The following is a 13556-nucleotide window of genomic DNA, read 5'->3' as shown; positions in this document are numbered from 1 at the left end:
ATGCTGTTTGTGTTATGGCGATTAAATGAAATTAAGCTCTTCCATTATTTTTTAAAAATTAGAATTCTATGCCCAATTAAGCTTTGATTCCTTAAAAGATACTGTAGCAGATACTGGGATAACATGCGACTGCATTAAGATTTAAGAGTTTCAGCATTTTAAGAAAAGGTAATGTTAAAAAAAAAAAAAAAAGGTAATGTTCTTTGGAAGACAAGTAACATCTACTAAAGGAATGCTACTCAGATAATTGAACTGAATTAACGTCCCCATACGGCAGGCATCTCACCATCATGACCCCTGCAGCAGCTGCCTCTGGGCACTAGGTTTTTGGTTTGTTTGTTTTTTTCTTTCCCCTCCAGACACTTTTGTAGAGGATTTTCCCTATATTGGGCATTATCATGACCATACCCTAGCAACTATACAATTGCTGCATTATACAATAACAAACGTCCTTCACTTCTGAGACCCAGAACTGAGACAGGGACTCTCTCTTGGTGAAGTCTTTTCCAAATGCAAGGTTAGGGTTGTGAACAAATAGTTTAAATATTTTGCCTGCTTAGTAAAATTATGAGTTAACAGTAGGATTTTTTTTTTTTTTTTTTGTGGTTTTTGGCTGGGGCTAGGTTTGAACCCGCTGCCCCTGGCATATGGGACCAGCGCCCTACTCCTTGAGCCACAGGCGCTCCCCAACAGTAGGATTTTGAAGTGGAAAAAAGGGCAAAATAATCTCCCACATTTTATTCTTAGAGGCTTGCAAATATTTTTGTTGCTTTTCAGTTATCATTTGTTAGACCATCTTGTAGATGAACCTCATAGTCTCCTTTATGACACATAGTTTATGTAGATTTCAGAAAAAAAATTTTTTTTGAGACAGTCTCTGTTATCCGGGATAGAGTATGGTGGCATCATCATAGCTCACTGCAATCTCCAGCTCCTGGGCTGCAGTGATCCTCCTGCCTCAGCCTCTCAGGTAGCTGGAACTGTAGGTGTGCACCACCATGCCTGGCTAATCTTTCTGTTTTTTCATGAAGGTGGGGTCTCACTGTGTTGCTCAGGTTGGTCTCAAACTCCTGGCATCATGGGACCCTTCAGCTGTTTTCTCCCACAGTGCTGAGATTATAGGCATGAACCCCTGCATTTGGTCACTTATATATATATAATTTTATACACTTCAAATCATCAAACTTTGGCTCAGAGTTCCAGATATTATATTTGTTATAAAATTATATTTTGATGTAAAAATACATAGAACATTAGATGTCACTGAAAGTTCTTTTTGTGAATATTGAAAGGTTTTTTTTTTTGTTAACGTTTACTAGAATATTAATTAGTTTAGTTAACTAATCTCGAAAAAACTCTAATCTTTGTAAATTTAGGTAATGGGTTTTGTACATTAAAGAATGGAGATGAGCTATCTTGTGACTTTGTTTTTAGAAACTTATCTTGATAATGGTTAAGTAAAATACGACAAATTAAAATGCCTGCATCAGTCTCTAGCAGTGTACTTTGAACATTAAGCCTCATTGAGGATCAGTAGGATTGAGTTACTTCTGGTTGTGGAGCTCCTTTCAGAGTGCCTTTGATTCCTTCTTCTTAAGTCTAGTCTTTATAATGGGATGACAGTGGTTAAGTTAAAGACTTAAAGCTTTCCCCCGTAAGTATGGAACAATATTAATGAAATTAAAAATATGTCAGATGACTTTAGGGTATGTGTATTTCAAGGAAATATATTCTGTTTACATATTAGGTTATAAAGATTCATTAGATTCTTGAGTAAGGCAAAAGGAAACAGATAAAGTTGCATACATTTTTTTGTAGATTCTTAGACATACCCTTCATAATTTAGTCTTTAATTCACATGATCCCGATAGGGAAGAGCCGGGGGTATAGGCCTCTTCACAGTTCGTGTCCTGATGTAGTGTGTATCATTGTGGAGATTTATTTAATGTGTCCGTGAGAAATAACTACTATCTATTTTGATTTAAGACAGACGTTAGCAAAAACAAGTTTATAATTCCTGAGATAATTGTTTGAATGTGTAAATTAAAACTTTTTTTAATTCTCAAAATTGTGCCCAGACGGAACTGTCATCTTTTAGAAACTTAACGAACTTTGGCCTAGATGCTGATCCACAGCTTGCTTTACTGAAATATCATCAAGTATTATGAAAAATTTCATTTTAGTAATTTTGAAGTTTTACAAATTGCAACTTTTCAGAATAGTCATTTTGCTTTGTTTTTAAATGTAATACATTTAGATTTTTCTTAAAACTAAGGTAAGAACACCTTGTAAATGTACTTTTGGAAATGTCAGGGCAACGTGGCTTGTCATTGCAGGTGTATCAAGTAGAAGACGTGTGTGAGGAAGAGATGCCTGAGGAGCCCGACGAGTGCGTCCACATGGACAGAACGCCTCCGCCACCCACTCTGTCTCCAGCAGCCATAACGCTGGGCAGAGAAGACTTGACTGAACACCCTTTGTTAGGTGAGGAAAGGGCCAAATATTGGAGAATTTTTCCATTTGATATGTGCTAGTAATGAGAAAAGTTTATTTTTTCTCTGGAGACCACAAACTAATTTGTTACTATAGTTAACTGTAACAAAAGATATATTAAAGGGTTATTTTAAATGAGGAACAATTAGTTTATTAAAGAGTAAATAAGAACTTCTTGCCTTAAATTCTTTAATAGCAGGGAGCGTAGTAGGTTATAAATTGTTCAATACCACCTAATTGAAAACTTATTTTAAGTCTTCTGACATTTAGTGGTTTATATAGATGTGTTTCTTGTGTCTGTTCCATTTCATGTATTGAACTATTTCAGCCTTAAAAATTAAAATAAATTGGCCAGGTACAGTATCTCCTGCCTATAATCCTAGCACTTTGAGAGGTTGAGGTGGGAGGATTGCTTGAGGCCAGCCTGAGCAAGGGTGAGACTCCCGTCGGGTTGATGACTTGTGCCTATTGTCCCATCTACTCCCGAGGCTGAGGCTGAGTGCTACTTATGAGTTCAGGTAAATCTCCTGTAAGCTCTTCATCACAATATCAAAGTTACTGTGTACTCTAGGCATTTTACTGAAACATTAGGATAACTGAGAGCCTAGTGCCTAGGTCTTGAAAAAGGTTTGTTTCGTGTTATTTAAATTTACGGATATTTTATTTAGGTCAGGGATTGGAAAACTCCTATTCACTTCCTTTCTGCTGCTTATTTTTGTATAACCCAACCTAAGGGTGGTTTTAAAATTTTTGAATAGTTGGAAAAATATTGGCTGGACACCCATAGCTCAGTGGTTAGGGCGCCAGCCACATATAACCGGGGCTGGTGGATTTCAACCAGGCCCGGGCCTGCTAAACAACAGTGACAACAGCAACAGGAAAAAATAGCCAGGCATTGTGGCAGGCACCTGTAGTCCCAGCTACTTAAGAGGCTGAAGCAAGAGAATAACTTGAGCCCAAGAGTTGGAGGTAGCTGTGAGCTTGATGCCACAGCACTCTACCAAGGGCAACATAGTAGGACTCTGTCTCAAAAAAAAAAAAAACAACAAAAGTTGGAAAAATATCAAAAGAAGGATGAGAAGGATGATAGTTTGTCATGAAAATTACATAAAATTCTAACTTCATCATCTATACAAATAAAATACTGCGGGACATAGCCATGTCTGTTTGTTCAGATATTATCTATGGCTGCTTTTGTGCTAATAACCACTAAGTTGAGTAATTGCAGATGATATGGCCTTTTATTGAGTTCTTTACGAACCCCCAATCTAAATAATACCATCTTAGTGCAGGACTTGTTTTAAATACAGTAGAATCTCCATAGTTGACCACCTCCTTAAGCTGACCCAGTTTTCATGGACCGGACAGGCACCACATGTACTCAATGGAAGAATAACCTCTATGTATTGACCGCTTGGACTGTGAAATACAATATCAATTAACCCTCTATAACTTGACCAGTTAAATGCACTCCACACCAAGGGTGAGGAGGTATGGGCTTTGCCCTTAGTTGTATTTTTTCTTTAGTATAAGTTCTTTTTTCCTGTTGTTGTTACTGCTGTTGGATTAGGCCTAATACCCTCTTATTTATCACGTGTTGTAGAAGACTTTTTCAATATGAAGGACTGGTCTGAATTGTAGGTACATCCTACAGTATTGAAAAATTTTACAGTTGATGGAGACATGATGGCCCAAAGGAAAGAACTCAAAGAGCTGACACCTAAGGAAGAGGTTGACCTTCTACATTTTCTGGAAAGCAGCAGATGAAGAAAGATGGAGAAACATTTTGGTGTTAGCAAGACCACAGTCAGCAACACCCAAAAACGTAAACATGAGCTCCCCGAGGGATATGGTGAGGAAAGCAGAGACCTACAGCAGAAAAGGAGGAAAACTTCCTCCATGAATTCAGTGAAGCCAGTGAAGCTGGTTCAGACAAATGAGTGCAGTTAACACCTGAATCTCCAGGCCAGTGATCCAACAAGTTGCTGATCACTTTGGGCTGGGCCTGGTGGTCTCCTCACTCTGGGAGGCCAAGACAGATAGATCCCTTGAGCTTAGGAGTTCAAGATTAGAGTGAACAAGAGTGAGACCTCAACTCTGCTAAAAATAGAAAAACTAGTCAGGCATAGTGACAGGCACCTGTAGTCTCAGCCACTTGGGAGGCTGAGGCAGGAGGATCACTTGAGCCCAGGAATTTGGGGTTGCTGTGAGCCCTGATGATGCCATGGCACTCCACCCAGGGTGATACAGTGAGAGTCTGTCTAAAAAAAAGAAAAAAGAATCCGTCACTTGGAGATCAAACAGATGGGAATGGATGACTGGTGGTCTATTTGAGGATTGGGTAATGGGTATGGACTGAAGGTTATTGTGAAGATTAAATGAGAATAAATACAAAATTCTTAAAACAGTTTTTGGGAAAGAACCAGATATGAACTACTGTTGTTAGTGTTTATTTTTGAATTATCTTTTATTTTTGCCTGAGCAAATTGCTAAAAACTTAAAATGACTTTTTTTCCCCCAGAGCAAGTGGAATTACCTGCTGTGGCATCAGTCAGTGCTTCAGTGATTAAGTCTCCGTCAGATCCCTCACCTGTTTCTGTTCCTCCGCCCCCACTTCTGCTCCCAGCAGCGTCCACAAGGAGCAGCAGTGCGCAGGGGCAGGGCAGCACGCCCAGCACGGATGGCCGGCCGCCACAGGCCATCGTCAAGCCCCAGATCCTCACCCACGTCATCGAGGGCTTCGTGATTCAGGAGGGGCTGGAGCCATTTCCTGTGAGTGACAGGCATGTTTTTGTGTTTGTTACTCACATAATATTATTTCTAAAATTGTCTATTCTCTAATGAAAACCTTGTAATTTTATTTCAAAAAAGTTGTCAGTTTTTATCTAGAATTTGTATATCTATATCTTTATTTAAAAATGTATATCTAGCATTTTACTCTAGCTATTTAGGTATATAAACTAGGGAAAAAGTGAAACAAATCTAAAGATTCAGAGGTAGTATCAGTTTTATAATTTTTGGAGAAAGGTAGTTGGAAGTTTACTTCGATGAAGAAAACATTTCTATTTTTTCTTTGTAGGGAGACTGAAATGACCCTTAAAGTGCCATTTAAAAATAGTGCTTCAAAGTGTGTACTACTTTGAATTTTAATTTGAGAGCAGGAAAAGTAACTTCCCAATGACCTAATACATTTATAGTCATCCAGTTGATGGTTTATAATTAGCAAATAGATTTTCTCATTATTCCTAAATTCCATCCTTCAATCAGATTTCAAAAATGCTTTAAAATGTTCACTTCAAAATGGAGAAGATGTTCTATGACTGCAAGTCCTATAATTTGAGACTAGCTGTACATAATTTTAGAATTCTTATTAGAAATGTGACTTTAGGCTCGGTGGCTCAAGTGGCTAAGGCACCAGCCACATACACCTGAGCTGGTGGGTTCGAATCCAGCCTGGGCCGCCAAACAGCAATGACGGCTGCAACCCAAAAATAGCCAGGCATTGTGGCAGGCGCCTGTGGTGCCAGCTACTTGCGAGGTGGAGGCAGGAGAATTGCTTGAGCCCAGGAGTTGGAGGTTGTTGTGAACTGTGATGCTATGGCATGCAGGGCAACAGCTTGAGGCTCTGTCTCAAAAAAAAAAAAAAAGAAGAAGAAGAAATGTGACTTTAACATACATCCACAAGAAACTGAACACAAAGGCAATTGATTGGGTAACCATCTATCACAATGTAAGATTTTAACCCATGAATCTGAAAATTCACTTGATTCAAGGCCTTCAAAAGAAATAATTTATATGGTAATACTTAGAGATGAAGATTTTTCCTTAGAAAAGAAATCAAAGATAGGTAGACATAAAGACTGTACAACTAGTCTCAAATTATAAGACTTGTAGTGATAGGGGACCTCTGTTTTGAGCTAAATGTTTTAAAGCATGTAAAAAAATCTGATTGTGATTTTCCCTCTCTGACTCCCTGCTCTTTGCTCCCTCTCTCTCATGTTCTCATCTCTTTCCCCCCATGCTCTTTTTTCTCTAATATAAAATAAACTTAGACTTTCATATCCAAAATAAAATAAAATAAATCTTATTGAAGCTGGGTGCCCTGGCTCATTCCTGTAATCCCAGCACTCTGGGAGGCTGAAGCAGGCGGATTATTGAGCTCAGGAGTTGGAGACCAGCCTAAGCGACAGTGAGACCCCATCTCTAAAAATAGCCGGGTGTTGTGGCAGGTTCCTGTAGTCCCAGATACTCGGGTGGCTGAGGCAGGAGAATTGCTGGAGCCTGAGTTTGGGAGTGCTGTGAGTCATGACACCATGGCACTCTGCCATGGGTGACAAAGTGAAACTCTGTCTCCAAAAAAAAAAAACCTGATTGAAGGCTGAGATTTAGGAACAGTCTTTTTCGCCAGTCACATCCTGTGTAACTTTTGTCATACTCAACCCTTCTGGTTTTCGTTTTGCTCATCTCGCAGAGATGATACTTTGCTTCTTAGGGTTGTTGAGAGAATTAAATGTGCATGAATTATTATGTGTAGTGGCTGGCACTTAATAGCTACACTTGTTGCTATTTGTTATCACTACTGATAACCATAACTTTGGTTTTTGCAGAATAGAAAAGTAATACATGTTCTAAATGGAGAATTTGGAAAATATTCAGAGCAAATAATCCACATTAATACCATAATGTGTGTGTTCACGCATTTTCACATAACCGAGATCGTTGTATACAGTCCTGCTGCCCTCACTTAACAAACTCGAGCATTTATTCTCCCACATCATTACTAGTGTTTTGGAGACATTATGAAAAGTAATGTAATATTCTGCTGTATGGACATTTGTAACTTATGTAATCCATTTATTACGGTTGGACATTTAGGTTTCCGTTTTTCATTATTCAAATAGTTCTGAAAGGAATGTCCACACTTTAAGTATGTTTCTTAGGCCGAATCCCCAGAAGTAGAGTTATATCATGTGCATATATCCCTAAGACTCCTGATACATACTGCCCAACTGTTTTTAAAACTATTACTATTCATTCCCCAGAAGTATATGCCTTATAACATTGAATATCAGCTTTTCAAAATAACTTCCACAAATTTTACTTGAAGCATATTGAATGTCTAACTGAAATGAACAAAATTAAAATGTTTGTGGGTGGTTATATCTAAGGCTAAATGTAGAAATTCCAATAAGCTGTTGTCCCTGTGGCAGAAATCAGAGACTTAACCAGCACTAGAATAAGAGGCTCTAGTCATCCTATCCCAGGGCCTTGGCAGTGATTATATAAATATTTTTGGGCTGCGTTGTTTCAGCTGAAAAATTGTTTTGTTTTTTGCAGTTTTTGGCTAGGGCTGGCTTTGAACCTGCCACCTCCGGCATGTGGGGCCGGCACCCTACTCCTTTGAGCCACAGGCACCGCCTTGTTTTTGTTTGTTTTTTTAAACGCACAACACCCAGCTAATTTTTCCATTTTTAGTAGAGATGGGGGTCTCACTCTTGCTTAGGCTGGTCTTGAACTCCTGAGCTCAGCAATCCACCCGCTTCAGCCTCCCAGGGTGCTGGGGTTACAGGCTGAGCCGCCTGTCTGTTTGACTTTGGAGCAGCCATACTGCTGGTGAACAAGAAACGGAGTACTCATGCCAGCCTGCCCAGCCTTCTCAAAGGGCAGAGCACTTAATGAGCAGATATGATTAGCTGAACAAGCAAATTATCCCCAGATAGCATTCATTTTGAGAAGCTTTTAAAAAACTAAGTTATTTCTGAATATCTTTTTAGATAATATTTAATTAATATTCTCTCCTTTTTAAAGGTGAGTCGTTCATCTTTGCTAATAGAGCAGCCTGTGAAAAAAAGGCCTCTTTTGGATAATCAGGTGATAAATTCGGTGTGTGTTCAGCCAGAACTACAGAATAATACAAAGCATGCTGATAATTCATCTGATACGGAGATGGAAGACATGATTGCTGAAGGTTTGTGGATTTCGCTCAAGACACCCTTTAACTTTGACTTTTACTACTTGGATCAGGATGTGGATTTTTATTCTGTAGATTTTCACTTGGACATACTTTTATTCTCATATAGTACATTATTTCACTAAAATCATAGAAAAGCTAATTTAATGGCCAGATAACTAAAATAACAAAATTGGTGCAAGTTTGTACAGTGTTTTATTTTTAAGGTAGTATGATTGGGAAAGTTCCAATATACATAAGATGAGACAGTTCAGAATTTGAGCATCAAAACAAGCAAGTCTTTGTCTTCATTTTCTTGAGTGGACTAACAAACAACTGTTGTACTGAATTTGCTGAAACATTCAGAACTTCTGGGTTGTTTGGTTTTAGGCTTTCCACATTCTGATGTTTGATGTCAGGTGGGTATTACAGTTACTCACATGAGGGATGAGCCACCGCCCCCAAAAGCTGATTGCATTTGTTCAGAGAGAAAAATGACTAAATCTCAATGTCAAGTAATCCTTTCTTATGGGCTTTATTCTAATGGTGACTATTAGAAGTCAAAGTGTTGTCTCGGTGCCTGTAGCTCAAGCGGCTGAGGTACCAGCCACATACACCAGAGCTGGCAGGTTTGTATCCAGCCTAGGCCCGCCAAACAACAAGGACAACTACAACCAAAAAAAAAAAAAAAACTAGCCGGCCATTGCGGTGGGCACCTCTAGTCCCAGCTACTTGAGAGGCTGAGGCAAGAGAATCGCTTGAGCCCAGGAGTTGGAGGTTGCTGTGAGCTGTGATGCCACTGCACTCTACCCAGGGTGACAGCTTGAGGCTCTGTCTCAAAAAAAAAAAAAAAAGAAGTCAAATTATTATGCTAGATGACTGAAGGAAAAACATGAACATGAAAACAATGTATTTTATATCTTAAGTTTGCTATTTAAAAATCAGCCAACGCTTGTACTGTTTTTTTGGTGAGGCTCTAATATGTTCTATAGGAGCGTTTTGTGGACTATCCATGATTAATGTTGATTGTCACCTTGTAATTGATGTGGTTCAGTTTAATGCTGTAGCATTTAGTATAGCTAGGGGCATACAGTAATGAATTAACATCGATGTCTAGATAATTATCAATCTATCACCATATTTCATCTACATTTTATTCATCTTCAAAATATTTTTAAAGCATATATCATGTACCTTTGCTTTGCTAAATTAAGCAAACAGATGTTGTCTTTGCCCACAGGTTTTCTAACTCTTGACAGGTTGGCCCCTCTGATAGTGTTAGTACTTTATAAACTGTTGCAACGTATGCATCACTGTTTGGCTTCTTTGAACAGCAAAGAGCATAATGCTGGTATAAACATCGATTTTTACTGCTAACTTATATTACGAGCTCAGTTTCTTTTTTTTTTGAATTTAAAAGAATATTAACCATGAAAAGTTTCAAAGATGTGTACAGTTAGAATTGTATGATGAACATTTATCCTCAGATTCATCCATGATTTGCTCTGTTTTGCCACATTAGCTTCATTCGTTTTCTTCCTTTTTTCCTCCTTTCATCCTCTTTGAAAATCATAGCCCTGATTTTATTTCACCGATATGTCCTTCAGTGTGCATCTCTAAGACTATATATAGTTTCTGGTAACTATAATGCCATCTCACACGTAACAAAATAGTAATTCTTGGTCCATATTCAGATTTTCCTAATTGTTTAAGAAAATGTCCTTTCATAGTTAATTTGTTTCAAATCAAGATCCAAACAAGGTTTATATTGTGCCTTTTATTACGTATTTCATTTAATTTCCACATGCTTTCAGTTACACGTATTTTATCAGACTTTTTTTTTTCCTGGATTCAATATATAATTTATTCAGAGAGTGAAACATTAAATTTTGTGTCCCAACTGAATTAATACATGATTTTAATACAAATTAATTGAATTTTTCTTCTATAAGAATATGAAGAGTTTATATTCACCTGACAGACACCTGTAGACTATGTCCCACTGGGGATGGAAAGCAGCCAAGAGGAAGGGGAAGTGCTCTTCTCCCTGTCACTGTCTCCATGTGTCAGCCAGCTGCAGCCAAGCCGTTAATGAGGTGCCCTCGTGTACACACGTGTGGGCATAGGAGTCTTCTTAGGAAACGTCACTACAAATTTCATAGTGCTCAGACCGTAATGGACACAGCACATGCTAGGCTATTCTGGGACCAGAGGTACATATTAAACACAATCCTTCCCCATCTCAAGGAGCTTTTAATCTAGTTTAGAACTATAGAAATCTCCAGGATAGCTAAGGAACAACAAATGGTAGATTTGCAATGAATTACACGGACAGTAAGAAATTAGAACTTTAAAACTAGCCAAGACGACTTCCCGTCTGGTAAATTTCCTGTAAAGATGAGATTTGACTGGGGAGGCTGGGCGTGGGGGCTCACCCTGTAATCCCAGCACTCTGGGAAGCTGAGGTGGGTGAATGGCCTGAGCTCACAGGTTTGAGAGCCTGAGCAAGAGCGAGACCCCCGACTCTAAAAATAGCTGTGAGTTGTGGTGGGCCCCTGTAGTCCCAGCTATCTGGGAAGCTGAGGCAAGAGAATCGCTTGAGCCCAGGAGTTGGAGGTGGCTATGAGCTGTGATGCCATGGCACTCTACCAAGGGCGGCAGAGTGAGACTCTGTCTCAAAAAAAAAAAAAAAGATTGGACCTGGGTCTTGGATAATGATGCATAGATTTAAAGTAACAAACAGGAAGAACATTTCAGGTTAGATACCATGAGTAAGTGCACAAAGGATGTGTAAGTCCCGGGTTACTTCAGGAGGCTTAGACAAGAGGTCTGGGTCAGAGGTGGGAGGAGACACTGCAGAGCTGGACTCTAGGGGCTGTGCTGTCAGGAGGCCGGAGGTACTTTGTTGTCAAGGGAATGGTTACCAAAGATTTTTAAGCAAGTGATAGAAAAAAAGAGCGTTTTGGGAATTGCTGGCCATCCGTAGGATGTGTGTGGAGGTTCGGCAGGTGGGGTAGGAGGCAGGAGGGCTGACGGGAGACCAGGTGACACAGTGAGGAGGGTCTGGGAGGTGATTCACTTCATAGGGAAGAAATGTTAGCGTATGTTTTGAAAATATTTTATAATTTAATTTTCCAAGGTAATTTTATAATCTTAGTGTTTCTCTTACTATGTACTTCAATGTTTATGGGGAAAATGGTGAGATCACTTATTGAGTGGCTTTGGTTTTAGTAGCATATGTGGGGATACAGTTTTAGTGTAAAAAGTTTGTGGTAAGGAGTATTTAATGGAACCAAACTAGTTCTGTTCGGACTGGTGTAGTTTCTGGTAACTATAGGTATAGGTTCTGGTGTGTCAGGACCTTCCTGTCTTCCTTGGTGACTCCCTGCTCACTGCTGCTGGTCCTCACATTGTGCCAGGTCTTTGGGGAAATTAAAAAGTAACTCCACCTACAGGGACCCGTGTTAGTCAGGACGAAGGTTTGGCCACTCTGGTAGAGACCCAGAATTAGGGATTAAGACAGGAGTTTGACCTCTGACGTAACCACAGGTCAGCCGCCTGGGATCACTTGGCAGCTCCATGGTGTTGGCCCCGGGGTCCTGCACTGTCCCTGGGGCTCCCCAGTTGCTGTGTTCATTTTAGGACGGCTGATGTTCATGGTCACATTCTGACCAGTGAAGCAGGAGGGCGCCGTCTGGAAGGTGTGCACAACTCTTCATCCAGTGGGTTGGACTTAGCCACACCTGGGGCAGATGCTGCCATTTACTCTGGGCAGCCGTGTTGTGGGTTCTGTCCTGGTGGGAGAAAAGCAGAGACGGGTACTGGAGGATTCCAGCCATCTCTGATATGGAGTTCCACTTTTACTAGCTAAATTAGCAAATTTTTAAATTTGTTTGCTCTGCAATTTCTCATTCACAAGATGTAAAAGAATAACTTTGGTAATATTACTGTATTTGTACTTAGGTACATTACAACAGGAATTTTTGAATCTGTTAATGTTGCTCACTTCTATACAAGAAGTTAAACTGACATCTTGTTTTTGTTAGGCTGTGAGCTGTGAACCATCCCTGGTATTTGCCTTCTCTTGCCAGCAAAAACATCTCCTCTCCTTCATAAGATACCCTAAGCTATTATCAGGTGTTGTACCATGTCTGACAATTGAGTTTGTGAATTCATCCTAGAAAAAGTGCTACAGACGTGATTGCTGAGTGTCACTTCACTGTGGTCACCTTCTAAGTGCTCCCCTTGAGAAGCTATGTCCATGCCAGTGCCCAGTCCACCCTTCGACCGTTCGAAGCAATGTTGGAAGTCTCTGGAATGACCGAGTTGTCATCATATTACCCTTGATGTTCTGAATGTCATCGAAATGTCTTCCTTTCAGTATTTCTTTTATCTTCAAGTAGAGAAAGAAGTCATGGGGGCCAGATGAGTTATTTGTTTCCTGGCTACAAACCCCCTTGGGGATGGTGCCCCGCGAGCTGGTGCCGTTGTCGCAATACAAGGGCTGCAGTCGGCCGAGTCTTCAGTCAGGATCTTCCAACTGCTCTGCCTGCTTCTCACCGCAGATGACTCTGATGCAGTGGGAAGTTTGGCAATGTTTTCCTCAGTTTGCTTGTTCAGTTCTGCTTGTTACTGGGTGCCCTGAGCTGGCTTTATCAGTGACACTTTCTCTCCCTCAGGAGAAAAACATTTAATCCATTTGTACACTGCCGTTTTTTTCGTGTACTAACATATTCCTGTTTCACTGCCAGTCTTGCTAAATTTAACAAGAAATTTAATGTTTTTTATTGCTCTAATTCAAACTCTGCCATTTCTTGTGATGGCACACATGCTGCACGCCACTCAGCAGGACACCACCACAGGTCAACACTGACACAGCTGTGAGGCACTGACACGGCTGCGAGACGCTGACACTGCTCTGAGATGCTGACACGGCTGTGAGACACTGACACTGCTCTGAGACACTGACATGGCTGTGAGACGCTGACACGGCTGTGAGACACTGACACGGCTCTTAGGCGCTGACACGGCTGTGAGACGCTGACACGGTTCTTAGGCGCTGACACGGCTGTGAGACGCTGACATGGCTGTGAGACGCTGACACGGCTCTGAG

At 40.2% G+C, this 13556-nt stretch overlaps 1 protein-coding gene across 5 annotated transcripts in view; it reads left to right on the top strand.

The window, feature by feature from the left end:
* The window catches only part of PHC3 (polyhomeotic homolog 3), a 90192-nt gene that overhangs the window by 56082 nt on the left and 20554 nt on the right, over positions 1-13556 (top strand). For all 5 annotated transcript variants that reach the window (XM_053600172.1, XM_053600171.1, XM_053600170.1 and 2 more), the window contains 3 exons: positions 2337-2484; positions 5015-5265; positions 8302-8461. In XM_053600172.1, the coding sequence (XP_053456147.1) occupies positions 2337-2484; positions 5015-5265; positions 8302-8461 (559 nt within the window). The remainder of the gene's footprint in view (positions 1-2336; positions 2485-5014; positions 5266-8301; positions 8462-13556) is intronic.

Source organism: Nycticebus coucang, chromosome 8 (assembly GCF_027406575.1).
Source record: "Nycticebus coucang isolate mNycCou1 chromosome 8, mNycCou1.pri, whole genome shotgun sequence".
In the NCBI taxonomy this organism is placed as follows: domain Eukaryota; kingdom Metazoa; phylum Chordata; class Mammalia; order Primates; family Lorisidae; genus Nycticebus; species Nycticebus coucang.
This window is presented reverse-complemented; position numbering and strand designations above follow the sequence as displayed.